The sequence below is a fragment of the Paralichthys olivaceus genome, chromosome 13 (assembly GCF_024713975.1).
Source record: "Paralichthys olivaceus isolate ysfri-2021 chromosome 13, ASM2471397v2, whole genome shotgun sequence".
In the NCBI taxonomy this organism is placed as follows: domain Eukaryota; kingdom Metazoa; phylum Chordata; class Actinopteri; order Pleuronectiformes; family Paralichthyidae; genus Paralichthys; species Paralichthys olivaceus.
In genome coordinates, this window is record NC_091105.1 from 10,311,495 (window position 1) to 10,337,795 (window position 26,301).

General features: G+C 41.7%; 1 protein-coding gene across 3 annotated transcripts; it reads left to right on the forward strand.

Moving 5' to 3' along the window:
• The first annotated feature begins 292 nt into the window (after window positions 1–292).
• atp8b2 (ATPase phospholipid transporting 8B2) lies at window positions 293–26,197 on the forward strand. 3 transcript variants are annotated; one of them, XM_069536621.1, is made up of 30 exons: window positions 293–501; window positions 2,905–2,972; window positions 8,755–8,813; window positions 8,919–9,032; window positions 9,426–9,524; window positions 9,637–9,698; window positions 9,848–9,920; window positions 10,301–10,371; window positions 10,470–10,549; window positions 11,099–11,257; window positions 11,337–11,425; window positions 11,593–11,789; window positions 12,561–12,681; window positions 13,039–13,126; window positions 13,709–13,743; window positions 13,857–14,016; window positions 14,103–14,291; window positions 15,177–15,292; window positions 15,747–15,911; window positions 16,187–16,298; window positions 17,656–17,761; window positions 18,772–19,024; window positions 19,198–19,381; window positions 20,839–21,062; window positions 21,169–21,252; window positions 22,119–22,364; window positions 22,472–22,610; window positions 22,955–23,085; window positions 24,265–24,867; window positions 24,956–26,197. In XM_069536621.1, the coding sequence occupies exons 2-30, from the start codon at window positions 2,948–2,950 to the stop codon at window positions 25,052–25,054; spliced, it is 4,083 nt and encodes a 1,360-aa protein (XP_069392722.1). In that variant the 5' UTR covers window positions 293–501; window positions 2,905–2,947; the 3' UTR covers window positions 25,055–26,197. The 3 variants fall into 3 exon arrangements, with proteins under 3 accessions (XP_069392722.1, XP_019948759.2, XP_069392723.1); XM_020093200.2 differs by lacking the exons at window positions 293–501; window positions 2,905–2,972 and adding an exon at window positions 4,621–4,862; XM_069536622.1 differs by lacking the exons at window positions 293–501; window positions 2,905–2,972 and adding an exon at window positions 6,958–7,096.
• The last annotated feature ends 104 nt before the right edge of the window (window positions 26,198–26,301 follow it).

Consider the following 26,301-nt stretch of genomic DNA (forward strand, 5'->3'; position numbering starts at 1 on the left):
ATGTTACGACCTTGATCAGCTAACAGATGTTGGATGACGTTACGCTGACTGAGCATTAGAGGGCGGTGTGACACAAACAAACGCACATGGCAAAGTGTTAAATCAGCTGTTAAGAGACATTTTGAAAACAAAGTGATAAAAACAGAGAGATGCCACCACAGCTTGAACTGAAATGATGGATGAGATGTTGGTGTTAATGTCATCGCCTCAGTGACTTTAGGTCTTGAGAGCAGGACTTCAGATGGAAGTGGAGAAGGTGAAGGGAGGAAGCGGCTCCTCCCTCTCTATCTCCCCCTTCTCTCTCTCCTCTCACCTCCGCAGAGAGCCTCCTGCAGCGCGCCCCCGGTCCCTGCTTCAGCCTCCCTGCACCTCCGTGGCCTTAGAGCAACCTCCTCCTCCTCCTCCTCATCATCATCATCGAGCCAAGCCAGAAAACTTCACCATGACCTCGGCGAGAGAAGCATGTCTCCACCTCAGCCGTGTGAATAACAGCTTGTAAAGGTAGGTGGCTTGTGCTGGTTTTCATCACGGCTGCCCTCACCATCATGCATGGCTTCCCGTGCGGTTCTGGTTTACTTTCTCAGCTGGAGATATTGATGTGTGTGTCTCGGTTTTCATTGTGAAGTGTTCAGCTCTTGTTACTGCACCAGACAATGCCATGTTCACTAAAGCTGCTCTGTGAACACTGTAGATACAGTTCTGAGCTGCAGGGGGTTTTTACATGTTCCCAAACTCTGAGTGAAAGTTTCTTAAGTCACTTTGCAGTGACCTCAGACATCACTGTTACACATGTTATGCAGAAGACGGTCAAATAATTAGCCATCAGTAAAAGTTATAAATAACTAAACATGCTATATAAGTGCAAGAAAATATAACATTTAAATAGAATAGAAGTAATCTATACAGTGTCAACAGAATGAGCAGAATATATACACAGACATATATACTCTCCTTCTGCTGTTTCACCAAGTTGTTCTGTGCTTTTTATGAAAGTTACTCACCTCCAGTCTTGTTGTATTTAATAGAATCTCATGCAGATATCACAAGCTTATTAATAATAAACCAAAAACAACCACTGGCATCCTAATTATTATCTTAAGACAGATATTGAGCAGAGTGTATGGAGCAGACACCACTCTGAGCTCATCAGACACTGACTGATTAAAAACAACATTAATTAACAATCACATCAGTCTATCTGTTTATTCAATTTCTAGAACCAGATAAAGTGAAGTGTATCGTGGCTTAACTTTGTTACAATCATTCCAGTCCTCAGTTGTTTTGATTTGTTGTCCCCTGCTTCCTGTTAGTGACCTACAGTAATGTCGTAATTCATTTTAACAGGATGTCAGGCAGATATCACAAAAACATATTAGTATTTATTATGGTGGTGTAGAGGAGATTAAAATGTCTGTAATTGAATTAGACCTCAGGAAATACAAAGCCGGATGTCAGAGCAGGTCAATTGCATAAGATTTAAGATTGTCAGAGTTATTTTAGTCTTTTGCTGTTTCGGTTTGTTGCTTGGTTTCGTTTATATCAACAGTTCAAGTTTTCTTTTAGAGATTGAAACCTTTGCATTATAATTATATGTGGGGGCAGAACATTTGTAAAGTATAAACACATAATTGTTTTATAAATATGTATATGATCGGAGAAATGGCGTAATGATATAACAGTTTAAGAGTTATTCAAATCTGTAAAATAAAAACAGAACATGTGTGCTGGTTTTTGTCATGCTGAGGAAATGAAAAACGGGTATTGGTGATGCAGCTGCAACCAAACATTTTTGCTTCAAATCCTTCAAAACTTCCGCCAGATTCCAGCGAGAGATATGAAAATGAATTCCGCCCAGATGCCAAGAAAGATGTTCAGATATTCAGTGGTCTCTCTTCCTCCCTGGGCTTTATTTCATGAGGGCCCTGCAGGTCCATGGGGTTATACAAAACAGATGGAGAGTGAGGGAGGGAGAGAGGGATATGGCACCTGAAAGACTGGAGAGGAGAGAAGTGAGAGAACATGGCAAACAGCTCTCGTCCTCACTCCCTACGCCTGATTATATTGATAAATGGGTAATAGTGTAGATAGTGAGCAGAGATGCAATAAAAGAGAAGAGTGTGTGACAGGGAAAGAGGCTGGAAACTGTAGCTGAAAGCTGATCGGCCTAAATCACATGGAGACAGGCAGAGCTGCTCTCTCCCTCTGGAGTATTGATTGGTCACTCGCTGCCTCGAGCTGTTTAGTACCTTTCATATGCACGAGGCAAATATGCATGATGCCTCGCCTCTATGGCGTCATCTTCTGCAGCTTCACACCGTTAACTTAACTGAAATAGAGCACTGTGAGTGGGAGCTGTGAGGTGTCTAACTTTAACAGGTCAGCATTAGTGAGGACAGAGAGGGGAGGGGAGGGGAGGAGAGGAGAGGGGAACATGTCGCTCCATTACTCTTTCTCATCCTCACAGGAGGAGACTGATAGTGGATCTGGCCGGAGCCACCGGTCCCCATAGACACAAAGTACAACAGAGACAGAAGCTGGCCTCTGCTGAATGTCATTTCCTCATTATGGTTCTATTCTAACACACCAGAGATGGTCTGTTGTGTGTGTGCGTGTTTGTGTGCGTGTGCTGTTGTGTAGTTGACCGAGTTTCACTTCATCACAGTGAAGATGCGACATGTAAAAAAAAAAAGTAAAAGTAAATAAAGTGCATCAGCTGAATACAGAGATGATCTCTGTTTGGTTAAAACAATACAGAACTTTTCTTTCTTGAACATTTTGGATTAGAAGAAAAATGTGTTTGTTTCGTGCAGTTCACACTTCACCTCACTTTAAGCACTCAACACCCCACTGTGTCCTCCTCTCTGCTTCTCCTCCTTCACCACCTCCTCTTCTCTCCCTCTGCAGACAGTCTAATGGGCCATAGCCGAAGGAAGCCGGCAGAGTGGAGATGTTCAGAAAGAGATTTCCTCCAGGTCAGTCTCCGAATTTAAACACACAGCCTTTTTTTCTCCTTTAAATAATTGTCCACATAGAAATAGAAAGTAAACCACACATGAAGTAATATATCAGATACATTTATATATATATATATATATATATATATATATATATATATATACGGTATGTGTGTATGTATGTATGTATGTATATATAGTAAATATTTGTTTTTAAATTGATAACAAATAACATCTATATATTAAAATTGTATTAATATTGAGATTAAAGTTTAAGGTTTTCACAGCTTTTACTTTTTTAAGGGAGGGTTTGGCTTTTAACACCTCGAATTTATGGATATAGAACTTGGCCTGCAAAATGATGAGACTGCACAGAAGTAAAAATATTTTCTAATCCTCTCCTACATATTAAATACACTCATTAATTACCTTAATGTCAGTGTTACTGGTGATTTAATGGAATTAATGCACACTGGAGGTATGGGAATAGCTCATAATATGATCAAACAAACTTGGTTTCCCGGTGTTCAGAAAAGCAAGTGCATGCAATCACGTGTTCAACCCACATACAGACTGCAATTTTAAACAGTCCTATAAATTGCATTTTGACAATCTTAATATGTAAAGTCTCTTTCATGATGTGCTCATTATTTAACTGCCCTGTCGTTCTCCTGTGTCTCTGATAATAGATACATTAATTAAATTAACTTGGGAACTTGACTGATGATACTCAATCTGCAGCAACAGTGTGATGACACACATTTTTGTTGTTGTTTTTACTTTTTAGCATCTTTCCACTGCCTCAGCTCTGTTTTGTCTTAAGTATCTTTATGTCCCAGTGAGTTTCCTTAATGACGTCACTTTTGCAGACCCCAATTGCTCCATGAGTGAACATGCATTTGATAGATGCTGATTAACTTTGGAGAAATAACAGTGGCTACTTTATGCACACGTGTGATTACCTTTAGTGGTGAAACATCACGTGCAGTAAAGTTAGTTCTTGCTCAGCTTTATGCGTGTGCCCGATGCAACATCAGGAGAGTGCACAAGGGACGTGCGTGAGGTGGCCGATCTTCACTGGCACGAGACTTGCGGAGCAGCACGTGCATGGGCACCTGCCTGGCCCCTCCCACTGCGGTGCGGGGAACGAATGAAACTCGAGCTCTGCAGGAGCCACTTCGGCTCCAAACGCCACGGCCGGTTCGCAGTGGGTAGATCCAAAATGGCGGCCAGTTTCCTCACTCGGCCACTCGCCCTGCAGAGGCGGTTTCCACGGCAACGTCCGTCAGATGCGGAGCCGGTGTGATTACGTAATGCGCAGAGATGTTTATGTTGTGGATGAGACGTAAAGGAAGGTGCAGAGAGCACGTGGGTGCGTGGAGGGATCGGTGAGGCTGTTGTCGAGCAGATCAAAACACAACTGATTTCGGTTTTTGCAACAATAACACAAACATTTGAAAACATCCAGGACATTGAAATTCACTCATAGACTGTTTATTTAAAAGAAAATCAGAGCCTATGATGAAGAATAGAGATAGAGAGTGACCTCAGTGTTTCTGCTGAAGGAGGACTGTGTGTGTGTGTGTGTGTGTGTGTGTGTGTTTGGGGGAGCCGAGAGAGAGAGAGAGGGAGAGAGGAGGGGGAGGGGGGGATGATGGGACAGCACATCCAACTTGTCTGAAGTTGCGGAGCAGTGGAGCTTCATCCCCGCGTCCTTCATGCGGGAGATGTTGCGGTCACCTGCGCATTTATTAAGATCATTCATCCACACGGTGACCGTCAAAGTTTAAAGAGCAAAGATGACGGTGCTGAAGGAAATCCCGGAGAAATGGTTTCCGGTCGTTCTCCCCCTGCAGAGAAAGAAACAGAAAGGACTCGATGGAAGCAAATCTAAAAAGGGGAGAGGAGGTAGGAGTTTGTTGGACGGATTCACAGATATCTGGACTCTTCATCATTATCATGTTTTTCGTTTTTTCCTCACCAGTGGTCGATGGTTGTTCAAACTGTATTTCACTGTATAATCATCATGTATAAATCATCCCTCATCCTCATAAATGTCCACGTTTCATCCACACTCCCTCATCTCACTCAGCCCATCTCATACTGAGGTGTGTGATGTGGACATGTGTGTACATCTCATCATGTCTCCAGGAAACACACACACATATAGATAAACCATATGTGTTTTTTGGTTAAGTCTCACTTTTTTTTGTTCAGTCCCAATAATATCCTGCCATATGTGACTCATTGTGAGTGTTGCTCAATCTTTTGCCTTTTTTCTCTGATGTTTCATTCTGAAAAAAACTGAGTTGATGTGAAGTTGAAATTTGTGCACATAAGTAAAGAATGTCCTTGTTTCTGCTGCCTGAGACACTGATCAATCCTCCAGGCGCCAGCCTCCGCTGTCCCTGCACAGCCTCATCTGTATCCTTATTCCTTAGCTTAACTATCACAAATTGTGCTGGACGTGCACCTTCATTTGACCTCCAGCCCATCAGTCAGTCACTTGCATCGTTTCCCAAAAAATTAGATCACCGGGCGCATGCGTGTGGTTGTGTGAGTGCACGCGGCTGACTGCAGACGCATCTCCTATCCCCGTGCACATCTAATTAAATCAGCCAGAGTGATGATCACTTCTCCACAGTCGGATCCTGACGTAGGTTTTATTTATTTCAGGGACAAAAACATTCCCCATAGCTCAGACTGACTATATGGTCTTAGCTCATTACTGCTGTGACTTCAGTCTGTGTGATGAGAGTGTGTGTGTCATGGAGACAGAAGGGGACTCAGAGCTGTGGCACGTGTCCCCCCATGTCCAGGCATCGGAGGAAGAGTGTTAAAGAGACAGGGGGTGGATGATAGAAGACGAATGCTTTTGTAGAATAAGCCATTCTGTGTAAGGCTGTGCAACATTATTACAGTTTGAATCAATATTTATTTACTCTTTTACCTCTCAGTTGTTTGTGGAGACCTAATGCTCGTAGCACAGCAAGTGTGCAGCTCAGAGTTTCTCAGTAATGGAGCTTTATAGATTTATACAGACATGCTGTGCAGCAGTTAGTCTGCGTCAGGGCTTCTAATGCCCTTGAAGCTATCAGAGACATTTAACACTCGACGGGCAGTTTGCTAAAGATGCTCACCCTGTATTCAGGTTGGGCCGGTCAGCTCGCACAGGAGGGACAGGAGGGACCCACACTGGCTCCTGACTCTGTGCTTACCTGGCTCACTTCACGGAGGCTCAATGCAGCTTTGGCACTGATGGATCCAGTCGGCGAACACTTACCCCAGAAATTGACACAGCGACCTTGAGATAGAGCGGAGAAAACAGCCAGAGAGAAAAAGCAGGGGAGCAGATAGAGGACTGGAAGATGTTCAACAAGATAAATTTAAGTTGGATCAGACTTATGTGATGTTGTTCTATTGTATTAAAGTTTAAAGAGGGGACATATCATATAACATCAAACCTTAACTGTATATCTATATCCCTTTTTTATGTACGCTCAGAAATCTGACAACTATACCTCAAATCAACCTTAGATACACATAATGTCAAATACATGAATATACAGTACTTTGACTTGTTGTGTTTCCCTTTTACATCAAATTGTATCACCACTCTACCAAAAAACACCTTAAATGTGGGATTTTTATACATATATTTCCAAAGAGGCACACTCCTAAATATTTTAGATTAATGAGTAGGACTGCCTTGTGGCAATGTAGAATTTTATCAATGTGATCAGTTATCTGTATTTTTAGGGATTTTATGGAATAGCCCAAAGCAAACATTACTTCCTGGTTATTTTTCAGTTTTATTCATTCATTTTAAATTCATTGTATTACAATATTTATCAACATTATAAGCACATGGATACAGGATATGCATCTCACCCCCTTTGTTACACTTATAACTCTCACCAGATGTGAGCATCTGCTCCAACTTTCAAATGCGTAACAAAGCCAGAGATGGAGAATCATTTGTATTTTTTTAACTTGACTAAATCAACTCTGACAACAGCCCAGCTGCCCTATAACCAGCCAGAGCTCATCTGCCAAAGTCGATCTGTCGCACAACCTGACAACAAACAGGAGCTCGCTCTCCCTACAGCACAGACATAGATGAGAGGTGTGAGCTGTAGGAGGTGAGACAGGACTTATAACTGCTGCAGAAATACAGGAAACCACATTGTTTGTTTGTTCATTTGCATGCATGTACTTCTGGGGTAATGGCTTCTTCTGTTTTGTGATGTCCCTTCCTGTGGCGCCACTCTGCCTCTCCCTCAGACTTCAGACTTTATGGTTTCAGAGCTGTACTCGTACCTCTGTGCATAACCAACAATGCTCTGGCCATGAATTTCCTGTCTGCATGCATGTGTGCGTGTGTGCACTGAGCTGTATAAAGCCCCCATGTGCAAAACAGGCCAGTCATTTCATTTAAAAAGCAGTCTCATCAATATTAGAGGAGAAAGGCCTGATGGACGGGGAGGAGGGGAACTCCCAAACTACTCTGCATCAGCATGAACAGAAACCGAAAAACAGCAAGAAGATAAAGAGCAGGGTCAGGAGGAGAGAGGCACACAAGCTCGACACAAAAATAACCTTTACTCTCTTCAAGACTGTAGTTTAATGTAATGTGTGATATCCATCTGTGAATACCCGTGATGAGTCCCAGTCCTCATTTTAACTCATGCAGATAATAATTATAATGATAACCTACATTCAAATAGCACATTTAATAGCATTAAATGCAGCTCAAGGTGATTAACACACAAAGGGAGCAACCGAAGATGAACTACTAGGGCTACTTGGGGACATTTTTTGACTTTTTCAGGTTTTATATTTTGATCATTTGGGTGTGTTAATGCGTACAGCATGACATTTTGCCAAGGGTGTGTCATTTTTTGTGAAATTTCAAAATGTCAAAGTCTGTAATATGTTAAAGATACACAGTGTAAACAAAATGCTCCCTCTCAGAACCTTTCAGACAAAAATGCCCATATTGTCCCATACAAATCTTTTGTCAGGTATTTCACCCTTTTCATTCTAAAGTTCCAGCTTAATATTATATTCTTTGCTATTTAAAATTATATTAACTCATTTCCCCATGTTTGGCATATTGGTAAATTACATACATTTTCCTGGTTTCCTGTAGTGGCACAATTTGTGTTTAATAGAACTCATTTAAATAATTTTTTGCAACTGAAGTGATGTGTTTGTTTTCATCAGATAAAATGTAGCTCAAAGTGGTTTACATATTAAACATAACAACACAAACAGAACATAATAAGGGAGTTAAATATGTTAAAACAAAATGTATAAAAAAGGGCGAAATCAATTTTAAGATTACAGTAGAATTAATAGTTGAATTATTTGAAAGCACAAACATATACGTTTTGAGGTGTTTTTTAAACGTGTCGACACAGAAAGCATTTCTACCATGTCGTGGGATGTAGTCAGACACTCATACAGTTGCTTGTTGTGTATTAAACCCAGAGACTAGGTGATTTGTTTTTTTTATATGGGTGTTTATGTGTGTGTGCATGAGACAGAATGATTCTCTCTGGCCCTTTGTCTCCATCGATGATGCTCAAACAAACTCCAGCAGACACTCCAGCTGCACTGATTTAGAAATAAATGCACAAACATCAAGTGTCTGTCTCTCTCCAGGTCTCCAGAGGATGTTAATGATACTGATGTTTGCAGTTTGATACACACAGATGCAGCAGTTTGGCTGCTGTCTGTTTATTCTTGTTTTTGAACTGTGTCATCCTTTGTGATTTTGCATCTTGTGTTTCTGCAGAGGAGGAGAGAAGGGTCAGGGCCAATGACAGAGAATACAACGAAAAGTTTCAGTATGCGGTGAGCGAGCCTCCTGTTTTCTCCTCTGTGTGCACAAACATAATTCATCCTCAATGTGATCAGAGTTCATATTAACTTTATCTGTTATCCCCTCCAATCGTCCAGAGTAACTGCATCATGACATCCAAGTACAACATCATCACCTTTCTGCCCGTCAACCTGTTCGAGCAGTTCCAGGAAGTAGCCAACACCTACTTCCTTTTCCTGCTCATACTACAGGTGAGGAGAGGTGCTGGAGGAGGGATGGAAAAGAGGCGTGTAAGAAATAGAGAGAGGGAAAGATTTGTGCGTCTGTATCAGTGTGGGAGGGTTGGTTGGGGGGGTTAAAAAAGTTGTGTCAGAAAGTGATATTTGGTTCAAGACATGTAAACCAAAGATATTTGCAGGTAATACAAGTTAATCATAACTGGACAGTTGATCATACAGCGGAAAGAAAATGCAAAAATAAATATCTGAAAACATCTCTTACATAAATTCTGTGTGTTAAGAGCGCTTATTTATAAAAAATAAAAAATAATTTAACTTCTGTTTGAGTTATGAGACTCTTTTTCCATGTGCCATTATCATAGAAACAATCTGAACATCCCCCCCTCTGTCTCTGTCTCTGTCTAGTTGATACCTCAGATCTCCTCCCTCTCCTGGTTCACTACCATTGTGCCTTTAGCTCTGGTGCTCATCATCACTGCAGTGAAGGATGCCACTGACGACTATGTGAGCATCATTTTCACGCACCACACACTGACACTATTCAGATATCTGCACGAACAACTGGCAAATGGTTAAATGTGGCAAAAAGCTAAAGGTGCAACTTTGCCTCCCGCAGTTTCGTCACAAGAGCGACAACCAAGTGAACAACCGTCAGTCTCAGGTCCTCATCCGCGGCTCGTGAGTCTGCTTGTTCTTCTTCTTTTTACTCTTAAACTGGGTCTAATTAGTTAATCCTTTATTCAAGGTTATTGACAATATTTCTTAAATTGTGCAACAACTTTGTAGCTTTTGTAACGTCACCTCGTCTCTTGGTTTCTCTGTTGCAGTCTTCAGAATGAGAAGTGGATGAACGTTCGAGTGGGTGACATCATTAAACTGGAGAACAACCAGTTTGTGGCAGTAAGTGTGTGTCTGATGCAGTGATGACCACTCACACACTCACACACACACAGTCAGTGAGCATCGGTCCTGCAGGGCCTGTTAAACATCAGCTTTATTACAACTTAGCAGTGGACAGAGTACGGGTCTCTTATCCTTGCCTGCATGGTTGTATATGCTGTGTCATTGCCAAAATGCTATAATGCTAAAAGCCAAATTACAGTAGATTTCAGTATATCCCTCATTAGCATACACTACTTTTTCGAGTACTTGCAGTCGATATGATGATTTTTTGCTTTGCTTGTCGACACAGACTCTAATCACTGTCATCCATGCTTTACTGATTATGTTCCTGTGCCGTGCAGTGCGATGCCAGCCTCACCTCTCATATCTATTTTCAGGCTGACCTGCTCCTGTTGTCCAGCACTGAACCTCATGGGCTCTGTTACATCGAGACAGCCGAGCTGGACGGGTCAGAAAACACAGCACACACCTCACAGTGACACACAGAACCTCACAATCTGCCACACTACATCTCAATCACTGCGTGCTGTTGTATTATCTTTGCAGGGAGACTAACATGAAGGTGCGTCAGTCGGTATCGGTGACATCTGAACTTGGAGACCCCAACAACCTTTTTTCATTTGACGGTGAGGTTTGAAGTCAACATGATCTTCTTATGATTTCTCGCATTGATTCATCTTCCTTTCTCGAGATCATAAAGGTCAATGGTTTTCGATTTGACACAGATGTTCACACTCTCTGCATATCACAGCCTTTCATCATCCGCCCACTGGTTCACACACACACACACACACACACACACACACACACACACACACACACACACACACACACACACACACACCTAAGGTGATATGAGGCAAAGTGTGAGTTGATTTTCTGCAGTAATGCATTTTCCTAAGCAAGTGAGCAGTGTGTGTGTGTGTGTGTATGTGTGTGTGTGTGTATGTGTGTGTGTGTGTGTGTGTGTGTGCACTCCAGCTTTTATGTGTGTGACAGCACCATGATGTCAGGTGGATGATTAATCCAACACTACATCATATAGCCGAGAAAATGAACCTGGCACCGTAGTAGGGTTTAGTGGACATCTGTGATATAGCATCCTAATTCACATTTTGTGTGTTTGTGTGTATTTGGATTGTTCTGTGTGTTTGTGTGTGTGTGTGTGTGTGAAGGTGAGGTGGTGTGTGAGCCCCCTAACAACAAGCTGGATCGTTTCTGTGGGACTCTGTACTGGAGAGACAAGAAGTATACCCTAACCAACCAGAATATGCTGCTGCGAGGATGTGTCCTCCGCAACACTGAGGCCTGCTACGGCCTGGTCATCTTTGCAGGTTGGTGTGTGCATGCGTGCGCGTGCGTGTGTGTGTGAGATTCATGTAACAGATTGCACTTTCTCTGTTTTTGTCCCAGGCCCAGATACCAAGCTGATGCAGAACAGCGGCCGCACTAAGTTCAAGCGTACGAGCATCGATCGCCTCATGAACACTCTGGTCCTCTGGGTAGGACGTCCCAAACTTCTCACTTTCCTGGCTCATAACTATTTCAGGATATGATGTCAGCAGCTTCAGTCTAGTTTCATATATCCCCTCTAATATTCAAAGATCCAATTGTAAGACATCGGATTGTCTCTTTCCTAAATGTTTCTCCATCTGTGTGTCTCTGTCAGATCTTTGGCTTCCTGGTGTGTATGGGTGTGATCTTGGCTGTTGGTGACGCTGTGTGGGAGAGGGAGGTGGGGTCCCTGTTTCAGAGCTACCTGCCCTGGGACCCTCCTGTGGACAACTTCCTGTTCAATGCCTTCCTCTCCTTCTGGTCCTACGTCATCATTCTCAACACAGTGGTGCCTATCTCTCTGTATGTCAGGTGAGGAGAAGTCAGACACAAACTCTGTCAGAAAAGGTCCAGAAAAATGATGTACATACATTTTGCGGAGTTTGCCTTTTGCTCTGGGTGGGAGAGAATTCAGGAGACAGGACACTGTTGTCTGATCAGTAAAGCTCTCAAATCTCCTTGTCTGTCCAAGTTATCTTCGTTGGTTTTCATCCTAAGATATTTATATTTCTTTATATATATATAACAAAATAATGTTTCAGCATGTTTAATGTTTAATAATGTTTAGGTACAATTGAATGATCACATTTTTATATTTTCAATGGGCATTAGGTTAACCGTATAGTGACTGACTAATGCTAAAGACGTATCCAAATAATCTCTTCAGGTAGTCAGGAAGGATTTGTGACCACATTGATCAAAAAATGCAAATGCAGGAACTTGTTAAAGGGAAGCAGGAGTATGTGTAGTTTTCAATATGACTTAAATGAGAAGTAGAAACTCAAGGGTTCACACAGGCACACAATTGTGAATTCTTGTAAAAACAGATTACAGCAATGACCAAAAAGTTGTTAACAAGTTGGAAACCAGATGGGAAACCTGCAGATGATAAATACAACTTACATATTTGCCTCTTGAGAAAGAAGCAATAGTGACTATTGTACAACCTCATATAAAAGACACAGTTTGCATGGGATGCAAATGTAACTGCCAGGTTTAAAATGGCATGATAGATTAATAAACTCTCGTCTGTATCTAAACGTGTCATTAACTCTACCCCTCCGTGCCCTGTCTGTGGATCAGTGTGGAGGTGATCAGGCTCGGTCACAGCTACTTCATTAACTGGGACCAGCAGATGTTCTGCTCACAGTGTAACACACCGGCCGAGGCCAGGACCACCACTCTGAATGAGGAGCTGGGTCAGGTGAGCATCTATACCCTGAGAGCAAATAAAGGTCTGTGTGTGTGATACTGATCTGATGCTTTGTTACTTAATGTGTCATTTGCATTAAATGAAAAAAAGCTTAATTCAGCAGTAACTGAAAGTTGTTTCATGCTTCACACAAATTAAATGCTCCTGCAGACGAAGAGGAATCTGAATTCAGAGAGAAGGAGGCTTGGCTTGAAGAATATTTATACATAGGGTTCAGTATAAGCAGTTAACATTACGTTTCTTCTTGCAGTGTGTTTTTAAAATCTAGTTTCCATCTTAGATATATTCTTTAGTTATTTTATTATGTTTTACTTTAGACTAAATATTTGTGTTGTTTTGTATTTTTAGGTTGAATACATATTCAGTGACAAGACTGGAACTCTAACTCAGAACATCATGAGCTTCAACAAGTGCTCCATCAATGGACAGACTTATGGTAAGTGCACATGTAAATATGTATATGTAAATGTAGTACACTTGTGCTGTGCATATAGGCAGTGCTTAGGAAAGTAAATTGTTATGAATGAACTACCTTTTATCTCATCTACTACAGCATGGTTTTTTTTCAATCTTCATTCAAGAACGTGTCTTTCATTTTGAGAGCAGCACTTATTGATTGCTTTCAGAATTTTTCATTATCAATGCTACACCTTGGGAATTTTTTCGGACTTGTTGGACAAAAAAATCCAAGAGCAGAATATGTATTCCAAGGGCAGAGGACAAATCCATTGTGAGCGTGAGAGCAGGGTTTTGAGTGAAAGCATTGCAAAATCTGTACAAATCAATAAGTCCTGCTCTCAAACTTATTTACACTAACTGTAGCAACTAATACTAACTCCTTCTATCGTAATAATTAGAACCAAATTGTATTGAACTGTCTTGGAAATATCCTGAGAAATATCAAGTAATCTTTTGGAAATGATGAAGAAAGTATTCAGGGTATTATCTGGAAAATATGGAACATATGAAATGAAGCATGATCAAAATACACAATGTGGCATTTGTGTTGTGTTGTCAGGTGAAGTTAGCGACCCACTTGGACCTCAGCCAACGGTACGCAACCTTAAACCACACACACATAAACATATGTGCAGTTTTTACTCTGTCTATGTGCGTACTACTAGTTTATAGCGTTTTACAATTATCACGGCTCCATTTATCTTCAGAGGCTGGACTTTACTCCCTTCAACCCCCTGGCGGACCTGGACTTCTGTTTCTATGACGACACGCTGCTGGAATCAGTGAAAGTGGGAGACTCGCACACTCACAAGTTTTTCCGTCTGCTCTCCCTCTGTCACACGGTCATGAGTGAGGAGAAGAGCGAGGGTGAGAAAGGGAAACTGGGAAGTTGATAAAGACACCAACATACACCACATGTCCATTATTTATCTATTGTCCATCTGTGTCTACAGGGGAGCTGGTTTATAAGGCTCAGTCTCCAGATGAGGGCGCTTTAGTGACAGCGGCTCGAAACTTTGGATTTGTGTTTCGCTCCCGAACTCCGGGGACGATCACCACCACGGAGATGGGACAATCTGTCACCTACACGCTGCTCGCCATTCTGGATTTTAACAACATACGCAAAAGGATGTCTGTCATAGGTGGGCAGATTTGATTGCTTTGAAAAAGAAATCTGGAAAATGTATCTTTGTTGATTTTTAGTTTTACGGTTGGTGAAAGTATGATTGATAATAATCGATAAAGAAGAAAGATTATTTTTGTAATAAGCTGTTTAAATTGTCAGCTTTGATTAACTCCACCTCACCGTGTTGTCCAGAAGGTTAAGCAGGATGGAGAATGGATGAATGGATGGTTCATCTGAGGTTTTCTTCCCATTTGATCTCATTTACTGTAATTGCAGCAATCAGCCCCTTAATGCAACCATGAATGCAGCAATTTTGGAAGCATGCAAACATAAATATTTTCTTTTCATTAAAGTTTGAATCCCGGTTCATGGAGTTCTACCTGTGGGTTTTCTCCGGATGCCCCGGCTTGCTCCCTCAGGTTAAAGACATGCAGCTTAGGTTAATTGGGGACTCTAAAATTGACCATAAGTGTGAGTGTGTCTCTGTATGTTGGCCTTGCTATTTGCGGACAACACCACTGAGTTATTCAAGTTTAAATCACAAACCGTGTATTTTATGTAACACTCCTCCAGGCTGACAGCAGATGAGCTATTAGTCATGTTTACATTGGATCTCTCTGTGAAAAGTCACTGGGTGTTCCTGTGATTTATCTTCTCGTAAAATACTGGAAAACTGCCCAGAAAATCTCTGGTCATAAATCACTCGTTACACAGCAACAACTTTTGGTCTATAGCAACAGAGCAGCGAGAGCACTATATTCACATGGACAGCCTTTGTGTTGTGCTGTACATGGGAATGTCATTTGTTAAAGCAGCTGAGAAAGAGGAGCCTGGTTATTTGAAGATGAAGGAGGGCTCGTGGGGATTTTGTCTTCATTAATTAATGTTTTTCATTGTTCAGTCCGTAACCCAGAGGGCAGGATCCGGCTGTACTGTAAAGGAGCTGACACTGTTCTCCTGGAGCGACTCCACCCGTCTAACCAGGAACTGATGAATATCACTTCAGACCATCTCAATGTGAGCAACACACAAGTGCCTCGACACATCTGTACTGCCATCTAGTGTCTGCACACTCCAAGAGGCTGCAACACTGACATTGCATCAACTTACCCTGTTCAGATCAGATGATGTGTATCACCATGACATGAGGCAGACCCAAACATTGCTTTGACCTTAAAAAAAAATAGAGGAATAGTTTATCATCAGCTCGTAGGATGTGTTTGTTTCTCCCTATTGAATTTTAAAGATGATCCAGATCAGAGGGTGGATCCAGGATTGTGCACCCTTCAACATTTTCATTTCTCAGTTCTCAGAGAACAGTTCATGGATCTTAATAAAACAAATCAGGCATATTTACAGAACTGACATCGATGAGAGTGTACAATTTAGTTTAGCTTGATTGAATTCAAGGGGACTGTTGGGCCTTGGTGAAAGTATGCGCTCTACGTTTGTGATTGTGTATCTGCTTCAGGAGTACGCAGCAGATGGTCTTCGGACCCTGGCCCTGGCCTATAGGGACCTATCAGAAGACGAGTGGGAGGCGTGGTCAGAGAGCCACCGCTGTGCCGACAAGGCCACTGACTGCAGAGAGGACCGGCTGGCAGCCGCTTATGGGCAGATAGAGCAAGACATGATGGTCAGTTGAGAGTATGCATGTACATGTGCATGTTATTTAAATTTAGGATTTTTTCTTTCAGTAGCAGTTTGACTTTCATTTTTCATGTGTGAACCTTCAAACCATTTGTTTCTCACCCAGTGTGCATGTTCTTCCTTGAACTAAAATAAATAAAAGAGGAACTTAGTTTATTTGTGGAGGGAAATTCCTGTCATTTCATGTAGGTGAACACAACTGTGAGGTCATCACATTGCATTGAAATCTGTGTGTGTGTGTGTGTGTGTGTGTGTGTGTAGCTCCTGGGGGCCACAGCCATTGAGGACAAGCTGCAGGAAGGTGTACCAGAGACCATCGCTGTCCTCTCTCTGGCCAACATTAAAATCTGGGTTCTCACAGGAGACAAACAGGGTGAGACGCAGACACATTCGGAACAACTGTCAGGAGCAGTTTGCATTCGGTTGTTAAAAAGTAGCAGCATTTGCAAATGTTCAAACAAATGAGAGTTTTTATAGCAACCCTGTCCTCTGTGTGCATTCAACCGTTGATGTTCACACGCCACCGGGCCTCTGTTGCCTCACTCTCACTGTGAGACTGTAGTTATTCAACTTGAAACCTGTAGGTTCCTCTGTACAAGGCAAGAGCAGGAACAATGAAATCTATCCAGCAGCATACATATGGACAAGTTTGAATATAGGTGTCCTCTAAACTAACACACGTTGAAACAGATAACGTCATATCAAAACCACTTTTCCAAAACAAAGGAATTTTGTTGGTGAAAGCTGATTCACTGTTGGCCACACAGGTTGGGCAATCAGAACAGATGTGATGATTCAAAATTGAAATGACTATTCTAAACCTGCCTGTTAGGAATGAGCTGTTTGTTTGGACTATGGTAATCCTGCTTGATACTAGTGACCTGCAGTAATTCAGCCAAGGCCAGTAAAGACCGGCTGCTGCACAATGTGTATTCAAAACCCTGTTGTCATGATAAACTATATCTCTTACGTTGATGAGTCTGAGCCGCTGCGGCTACAGTGCACAGCCTGTTTATTCAAGGTTTATTAATACTGAACATGTTGAGTGTCAAAATTCAACATTGCTCTCCCATTGGCCCTAATCGATACGCATGCCGAGTGTCAAGTTGATAAGATGAACGGTGAGCCACATACAGACAGAGATTTCTGATGGATTATTAGACCTGTGCTGGGTTGGTTCTCCATGCAGCCACAATAGAATGTATAGGTTTCGAAGGTCCTTTGTCCCCAACAGCCATAAGACTTTTTAACAAACATGTAAAAACCATGTAATAATAATTCCGCTCATCCAGGATCATTCCTGTGTACTTACACTGTTTGTCACGGTCACTTTAAGACTGCTCACTTTGTACGAACACGGACAGCAATCTGAATCTACCACCTATTTATATATCTATCTCATGAGCAATATCACTGTGAATTTACGGTATCCTTGTATAGTGTTTACATTTTTCTTTATGTCTATATATACATATGTACATTTTTATTCTTTTTTTTTTTTTTCTCTCTCTATCTTAATGCCCTTCTGCTGCTGTAATGTCCAGATTTCCCCAGTGTGGGATGAATAAAGTCTATCTTATCTTACCTTATCTTATAGAGGTGTGGGCCTGCTATATGAGAGAAGGTATCAGATTGGTAGTAACCCCTTAAAACATACATCTAATCTTTGTGAACTGTTATCCTGGCACTATGTTCAGTCACTGAAGTGACCTTCTCACTCTCTCACACAGAGACGGCTGTCAACATAGGTTACTCGTGCAAGATGTTGACAGATGACATGACTGAGGTGTTCATCATCAGTGGTCACACGGTCCAGAGCGTGCGGCAGGAGCTCAGGTAAAGTCTCCTTGTCTGGATTGACAGCTGAAAGTCTATCTTTGTCCCTGTCAACACACATCCATTGACACTGTAGAACCCACACTGTTAGTAACATAACCAGGTGTTGGTGAGAAAGAAACCAAGAAGTGTATGCCTACTTGGAGTATGTTGTTGTGATAACACAGTGTCCTTGTGGATGAATGAGAAACACTGAACAACATTCACTGCCTAAAATTAAAAAAACTACCCTCAAGTTTCTGTATGCACAGCCATGCAAATGCACTGCAAGTCAGTTCACTCACCTAATTTGTTTTAAATAAAAGACTTAAAAGCATCTACGAAATCTGTCTTGTTTTAAAAAGAATCAAATTGACTTTAACTAAAACAACTGAAAAAGCAGACTAAAAGAAATGCAATTTGATTTGCTTGAATTTGCAATAAAACATGATTTTGGACTGGAATGACTCTCAGTGTTGATGTGACTGCCACTATGCTGCCTCACATATGAGCACACACTGTATTGCCCTAACATGTGGTTCTCAAAGGTTTGCACGGACTAAACATTGCATGCTACAGTTCCCACAACTTGTGCCGATTGCAAAAAAGTGTTGGGTTATGTTTTGCTTAGTTTACTTTAATGGCATTGGAAAGAGCACACACTTGAAACTAAGCAAATAATACAACTTTAAAGTGATTAAAACTATTTGTCAACTTTCTACAGTCGAATATCTTCATCAGATGAAAATATCGCATTGCCTCTGATACATGAAGGTAGAAGAGGAACGTCAGCAATAACATATATACTAAGGAACATTAGAATCTGCCTCAACACAACACTGCCTCCTCACTGAGCTGCTCTTTTTTCATATTACCATCCTATCTTTCTCTCCACTTTGTTCTGTGTGTTCAGGTGTCTCTATTTTCCTTCTCCACCATCCCTCTTTTCATCTCCTCTGTTCACTCCGTCACACAGCCTGTTTGGTGCTGTTTAATGCCCCACTGACCTGCATGTTTGTCTCTGTCACCAGGAGGGCGAGAGAAAGGATGATTGAGCTGTCACGCACCAGAGATGAAGGGAAGGAGGTGGGGATGGAGGGATGGGGAGAGGCCTATCTCAGTGGCAATGGACTCAGACAAGGACAAGAGGGAGATGGCACAGGAAGAGGAGGAGGAAGAGGAGGAGGGAAACATCCCCAGTTCCCTCCTCCTCCTTCACCTCCCACCAACCTCATGGACAACGTCTCTGGAGAGTTTGCCCTCATAATCAACGGTCACAGTCTGGTATGAAAAACACTGCGCTCTCATGTTGTACACACCAAACAGGAGCACTAAGAATTAAACAGTCAACTGTCAGGAAACAGATGTTTTTCAGAAAACTGTATTTTCTTAAAACAGTTTCTTCAGGCCCTCTGTAACCTTGAACTCTCGACTCTCTCTGTCCTGCTCTCTGACAGGCCCATGCTCTAGAAGCCGACATGGAGACGGAATTCGTGTCGACAGCGTGTGCATGCAAAGCGGTCATCTGCTGCAGGGTCACGCCGCTGCAGAAAGCTCAGGTGGTGGAGCTCATCAAGACACACAAGAAGGCCGTCACTCTGGCTATAGGAGATGGGGCCAATGATGTTAGCATGATCAAAAGTGAGTTACGCGAGCAGGAATTATTGTTGTGACGGAGAGTAAAGAGAAAGAGAGAAGTAGGGATTAGTGCACGTGTGTATGGCGTGTCTGCCACTAAATTCTCGGCACAAGTAGGGTGGCAGATGACGTTAGTAGCAGTGATGATGTGGAAATGTGTGTTGCAGTCAGTGTGATTTCCTCATAGAGTTAAGGATGGTTTCTCAGCATCGAAACTTTACTCACATGCAACACAGATAAACACTGATCAAACCCACAGAATGTTCAAGATGCCAAATAGATCGAGCTGAGCTTTGAGGGAATGTAATGAAAAAAAATATGATACGCTACAATATGATACCATACAGTATGATACAATACGCTACCATATTAAACGATATGAAGCGATACGATACACTATAATATCATACGATACGATATGATACAATATGATACGATACATTATACACTATAATATGATATGAATCAAAACAATATGTTGTGATAGAATAAGATAACACTGTAATTCTCCTCTGGAATTTGTCTTGGGTCCCAAGATGTTCACAGAAACCAAACAACAACGCAGACATGTGAACACTTCTGCTCAGAAATGAAACTTTGATTTAAAGGTGTAAAATACAGAGGAAAAAAAGCTGATATTCTTCAAATAACAGATAAGAGGCATTCGGATGTAATATCACCTGCCAGAGACAAAATTATTTTAAATTACGTGGCTTGAAAACTCGACTCAAGTGCTTGACCCACAATCTTTGAGCAGAATTGTAGCAGTCTACCAAGTCGAGCACTCATTCCATACAGCATAGCACACTGTATTGGATTTCGGAAACAATACCAGGATTCAACCAAGTGTCATCTAACTTCAAAAAGAGCTGCAACAGTGTGATACAGATACATTTTTAATAAGATTGTTTTCTAACCGTATGCTGATTCAGGGAAAACAAAATGAGGTAACTCCAAATACTCCATGTTCTGTGTTTGTTATATTCTGTGTTTTGCAAGTGTTGCATCACTTTCCATGACTGTGTATGTATGACTACATGATTACCAGTGTGTTTCGTCACATGTATTTATGCAAAAGAGAAATGCAGTCAGTGATGGGTTCCCTTTCTCATCTTAGGATATCACAAATATATTTACTAACTTTTAATATGGTGTACTCACAATTGTGATTGATGAATTTGTTAATCTTAAGAAACTCTTAATACGGTAAATCATTTACAAGCCACTAATAAGAACTTCATTGGATTGCAAGGTTGTGCAAACAGTTTCAATTATTCAGAAAAAAAATCACCAAATTCCTAATTGCATAGTTATTTTACCTTTTGGAAAGTAAGATTTAATTATTTATAATGGTTTGTAGAAATGTTAAAAACACAACAAAAGTCTTGTCTTTCCTACAACAGTTTTATTTGACTCATTTTCTTTCTCTCTCTCTGTCTCTGTCCTCTCCTCTCCTCCAGGCGCTCACATTGGAGTTGGTATCTCAGGTCAGGAGGGGATCCAGGCTGTGCTGGCTAGCGACTACTCCTTCTCCCAGTTCCGTTTTCTCCAGCGCCTCCTGCTGGTCCACGGCCGTTGGTCCTACCTGCGAATGTGCCGTTTCCTCTGCTACTTCTTCTACAAGAATTTTGCCTTCACCATGGTGCACTTCTGGTTCGGTTTCTTCTGTGGCTTCTCCGCTCAGGTCAGAGAGGAGAGGGCGTGGGGGATAACATAACATAAGATGGGAAATGACAGTCATGATTTTAACTGTGTTTGTTTTGTGTGCGTCTCCTCTCTCTCTCTTGTAGACTGTGTATGATCAGTACTTCATCACACTCTACAACATTGTCTACACCTCCCTCCCTGTGCTGGCCATGGGAATATTTGACCAGGTCTGTTCAAAGTATTACCAAGTATTGAGATCACATCTGCTTATACTGTATTTTTTTTTACATGAAATAGGAAATGAATGGAAATGTTAATTCTCTGTTATCATTCTAATCTTTGTCAGCCAAGACAACAGGAAGATGAAACATATTTGTAGCCATGTATGACAATGACGGGCGATTAGTCAGTCCGCTGTTTTGTACAACAGACTGGCTGCAACAGATGTTTAATTAATTGTCACAAAATATTGTGAAGACATTCATCGTCCCTCTATGTTTGTAGTTCCCTGACTTTAACTCTAGCTCCATAGTGAGGTTCAGATTTAAATTTATAAATGACACTGTTGCACAACCAGGACAGTTTGCCACAATGCTTTATGCAAATCTGGATGAATTGCAGTCCCATAAGCCTCAGCTGTGCTTCATAGTGAGAAATAACAAATATTAACCTGCTAATGTGCAAAACTACAGTGGTGAATATGGTTAGAAATATATCTGTTAAACATCATTATACATCTTTTTATATACAAAACCTTATTTAGATAGTACTTTCAACAAAGTTGAAGATGTAGTTGAAGTTAATCAGGTTACAAAACTGAGGAGAATAAAAAGACAGTATATTTTAAACATTCATGAAAGCCTGGCACAGTGGTGGATCTGGGGTTTCAGTAAACCAGGGGCCATAATTTACACAGAGGGGCCTAGTATATGTCCAACATCCATTCACAACTCCTGATTCACATCTAAGTCATTGCTTGTTTACTCCTATAGCTTTGATTTAATACCTCACATCAGTGAATATATTTAAACAATTGTTCCAAGTCGTTTTGTACTTTAACCGATGTATTCGCTTGTGTTGTGTCTTAATGCAGGATGTTCCTGACCACAGGAGTCTGGAGTATCCTAAGCTGTATGAACCTGGGCAGCTCAACCTCCTCTTCAACAAGAAGGAGTTCTTCATCTGCATCACCCAGGGCATATACACATCAGTGGTGCTGTTCTTTGTCCCCTATGCTATCCTTTCTGATGCCACCCAGAGCAACGGAGTGCCCCTCGCCGACTACCAGACCTTCGCTGTCACCACGGCGACAGCGCTGGTCATCGTGGTCAGCGTGCAGGTGGTGTCTGCTTTTCCTTACTGTCGGGAACCATCATGTTTCACAGCTGTTTGTTCTATTGTGGGGTCTTTACTGTTTTGTTGCTTTGCATGTGTCTCTGTGGGTAGATCGCTCTGGACACAGGCTTCTGGACGGTCATCAACCATGTGTTTGTGTGGGGCTCTGTGGGCTCCTACTTCACCATCATGTTCGCCCTGCACAGTCAGAGCCTCTTCAGGATCTTTCCCAATCAGTTCCACTTTGTCGGTCAGTTAACCTTTACAGTTTTTATGTCAGTCGCACACACAAACACACCTATGCTGGACTTTCGTGACAGATGTCCACGTATTTTAGAGATAATAATCCATCAGCCAACATTTTCTTTTTACACATAATGAAAACTAGCACTCAGTAGAGCAAACAACAATAAACATGAAACAAACAAACAAACTGATATATGTGTATATGATATATGGTTTGACCCACAACTAAAGACAATTCACTGCAGTCACCTCCTGAAGTAATTTCACTCCACCAGTGTGATCATGCAGTTAAGATGTGCACAGTGTTTTTGTTCATGTTTTCGTGTCTGTTTGTCTGTGTGAGTACAGGTAGTGCCCAAAGCACATTATTGCAGCCAGTTGTGTGGTTGACGATTGCACTGGCGACAGCAATATGCATAGTTCCAGTTTTGGCTTTCCGCTTCCTCAAGCTGGACCTGAAACCTCAGCTCTCAGACACGGTGAGAAAATGCACAGAAACACACAAAGTCTCTGACACTGTCGTCTCCATCTTCTTCATCGAGTCAGTATCCGCTCCGGTAAAATGTTCGGTCTAAACTGGGCTCAGCCAATGATTAACTGCACTTGCACAAACAGTTCATCTGAGTGTGTGGCCGTCAGCGGCCTCGTGGACTTTAAATACAGTGCAAATATTGACTTGAACAGTGGAGCCTAATGACACGAAGACTTTGAGTTCATGTGTGTAAGATGAGTGTGTGATGCAGTGATTGTGTGTTGAGCTCCCTAAGCATCCAACTGAATCCGCTGTTTTCTAAATGTTTGTTCTCTGCACAGGTTTATACAGTAAGTAACAGGCCTACAATAAAAAGACATGGAAAACAAAATGCAAGACATTAAGTGGCACATGAACAACCAAGAGTCATCAATGAAAAAAACCTTGTAGAATATTCACAGTATTTCACAAACAATTTAAAAAGAGGCTGTAGATCTTTATGTTAGATCTGAGATATGAATTTACACACATCTTTACTCATTACATCACAAGGACAGATAGTGTGTTGAAACGACTCGAGTAAAAGTATTGATTCAACGTCTTTATTCAAGTAAAAGTATCAAAGTACAGACTCTGAAATGTATGAAGTTCCCTAATAAGGCCATTGGATGGGGAATGTTTCATTATTCTGCTCTGTCTTCAAGAATGTCAGCGATGTTGGCTAATCCGTCTTCTATGTTACTCCTTGTCACAGACTCACAGATTCAGGTTGAAGTCTGACTTGATGCTGGCAGCGCTTGATGATGCAAAATAAATTTGTATAGATAGATAGAAAAAAATTACAAAAATAAAATAAAAACCAAAATAAAAACACGGAACAGGACAAGGCACTTCCCTCAAATACATTAAAATGAAAGTAAAGAGCCTGTTTTGAAAATGTAAGTTATAGAAAGTACAAATATCTAATATATGTTAAAAGTAAAAATCAGTCAGAAAAATTAAAACTCAAGTACAGATCCCTGAAAAATCTGCTGAGCTACAGCAACAAAGTATTTGTACTTTAGAACTTCCCACCTTGACAATTAACTGTATGTTTTATTTGTTTTTATCTTTTATTTAATAATCATATTGACTGTGTTGAACTAACAATAAAATTCGCCCTTCGTCTCCGTTGTCTGTATACCAGGTGCGCTACACGCAGTTGGTGCGGCAGAAGAAGAGGAAGCCAGTTGGCCTCAGCGTAGGAAGTGCCTGGCGTGGCATGGGCAGCGTGTCCGAGGGTCGTCTGGGCGCTCGGGGTGGTTCTAGAAGGTCGGGCTACGCCTTCGCCCATCAGGAGGGCTTTGGAGAGCTGATCACATCTGGAAAGAACATGAGGCTCTCGTCTCTGGCCCTGGCCACCTTCGCCTCCAGACACAGCTCCAGCTGGATCGACACGCTCCGCAGGAAGAAACACGCTCACACTCACACTCCCCCCAGCGCCTCAGGGGAGTGCAGTCCAGCGCCCAGTTGTGTCTCTGGGTCACTTCCTCCACTCTCAAACTCCTCCTCCGTTCTGGGTGGCTCCCAGGAGACACCTATCGAGGAGGAAACTGCACCAGTCCAAGATCTCCAGCCTGTTCCCACTTCGTCCACACAAACCCCATCGACTGCAGCACCCAACTCAGAATCAGCTGCAACTCAGGGTCCAGCTCAGGCCCCGAGTTCCAGCGTCCTCAGCTCCTCAGCAATGAGATGCCACGGGGGAGACTCACCTGGAGGCTGGACGCTCTCTCTTGGTAGTGTGCAGGTGAGCGACTGTTACTCCCAAATGCACAAAACGGTTGCAAATCATGTGAAATCCTAAATCCTTTATTTATTTATCCTTTCTCCGACAGGAAGCTCTGTTTGGTTGGAAAGGTTTCGCAGCTCGTAGCGGTGCATCCAACAGCCATGGCCTACCCTCCGTCACCAAGGAAACCAGCCAAATTGAGTGAAGCATTCATACTGAACGGAAGAGTTACTTGTTGGCTGCTGTTCATCAGATGTTTGCACCCTCACACAGGATGTGCTCTGTGCTTTTCTGGAGATATGCTGACATACTAAGAGCACGTGGACTGTTCCCACAGTGCTCTCTGCTCTGTTTCCTAACGGATACGTCTCAAAATAAACCATTTTCATTTGGATCACAGGAGGGAGTGACACTCCCTGATGACATAGACTTTCCCAACTATGAGCTGGGATTGAATGGTGAAATATTGTACACGTTCCTACAGCGTACAATCATGAATGGCTAACAGAATATCATGAGACTGACGATGTATAACGTCTAAATGAGGGATGGAAATAGATGCAAGATAACTTATTATTATTAATTATCTAAAAGATTGTTTCCACTTTCAGAAAGATTAGACTCATTGACAGCTACAAGGCAAACAGTATTCCTCAAAATGAGTTGGATGAATGAGCAGATTAGCTGTTTTTATGTCTATGTTCACTATAGTTCTCAGTGAGAACGGTCCTCAGTTACAGAACATTGCAAAAGAGATTTCTGACCCATTTTCTTTTACCTCTACTCCACGTTTTCTTTTTTGCATCATATTGATGTGTTTTATGTAACGGCCTATATTTGAGTTGTACCTTACAGCAAACTCTTATTTTCTTGTTTTTGCAAGTTGGGCCTTTTTTGTTGGTCTGACAAAGGCCCAGATCCTGTTTATGTACCTCTGATGTAAAGATGTTCATTTTTTTATTTTATTTCCTATTTATAATTTGAATGAAGGGAAGGGGTTTGGGAATAATTATGCCTTAATAATGCCAAAATATAAGTCCTCTAACCTCTCTTTTCTGACGCCTGATGCATCCGTCAGGCATAACATTGCATCACATTGCAAATCCAGAGCCCTGACCCAGACATGGGGTGAGATAATCATCATAGGGTTAACAGAGGAATGATATAAATCTGCTCTCACAGCTCTCCAAAGCAGCATTGGATATGGTCTGGAAAAACATGTTGAAATAAATAAACTGTACCGTATTTGGCCCTGTGCATTGTTCAAGCACGGGTCAATTCTGAGGTGAAATGTGAAGCTGTTGAAAGGTGGTCAATAAACATATTACCTCTCTGTCCCAGAAGAAAACCCCACCGTGTCCATCATTTCATTTAAGTTTGTAAGTTTCAGCAAGAAATGACTACGGTGCAAGAAGTAGGGACGTGTGCAGTGAAGGGTGAAATTATGTAAAA

What these genes read in the sequence shown, in the direction of transcription:
- atp8b2 (XM_020093200.2), top strand. Translation starts at nt 4,754, where the DNA reads ATGACGGTGCTGAAGGAAATCCCGGAGAAATGGTTTCCGGTCGTTCTC. An exon ending in CAGGTCCTCATCCGCGGCTC is followed by an intron (nt 9,699 to 9,847) that starts GTGAGTCTGCTT and finishes TCTCTGTTGCAG; the next exon opens with TCTTCAGAATGAGAAGTGGA. An exon ending in AGATAGAGCAAGACATGATG is followed by an intron (nt 15,912 to 16,186) that starts GTCAGTTGAGAG and finishes GTGTGTGTGTAG; the next exon opens with CTCCTGGGGGCCACAGCCAT.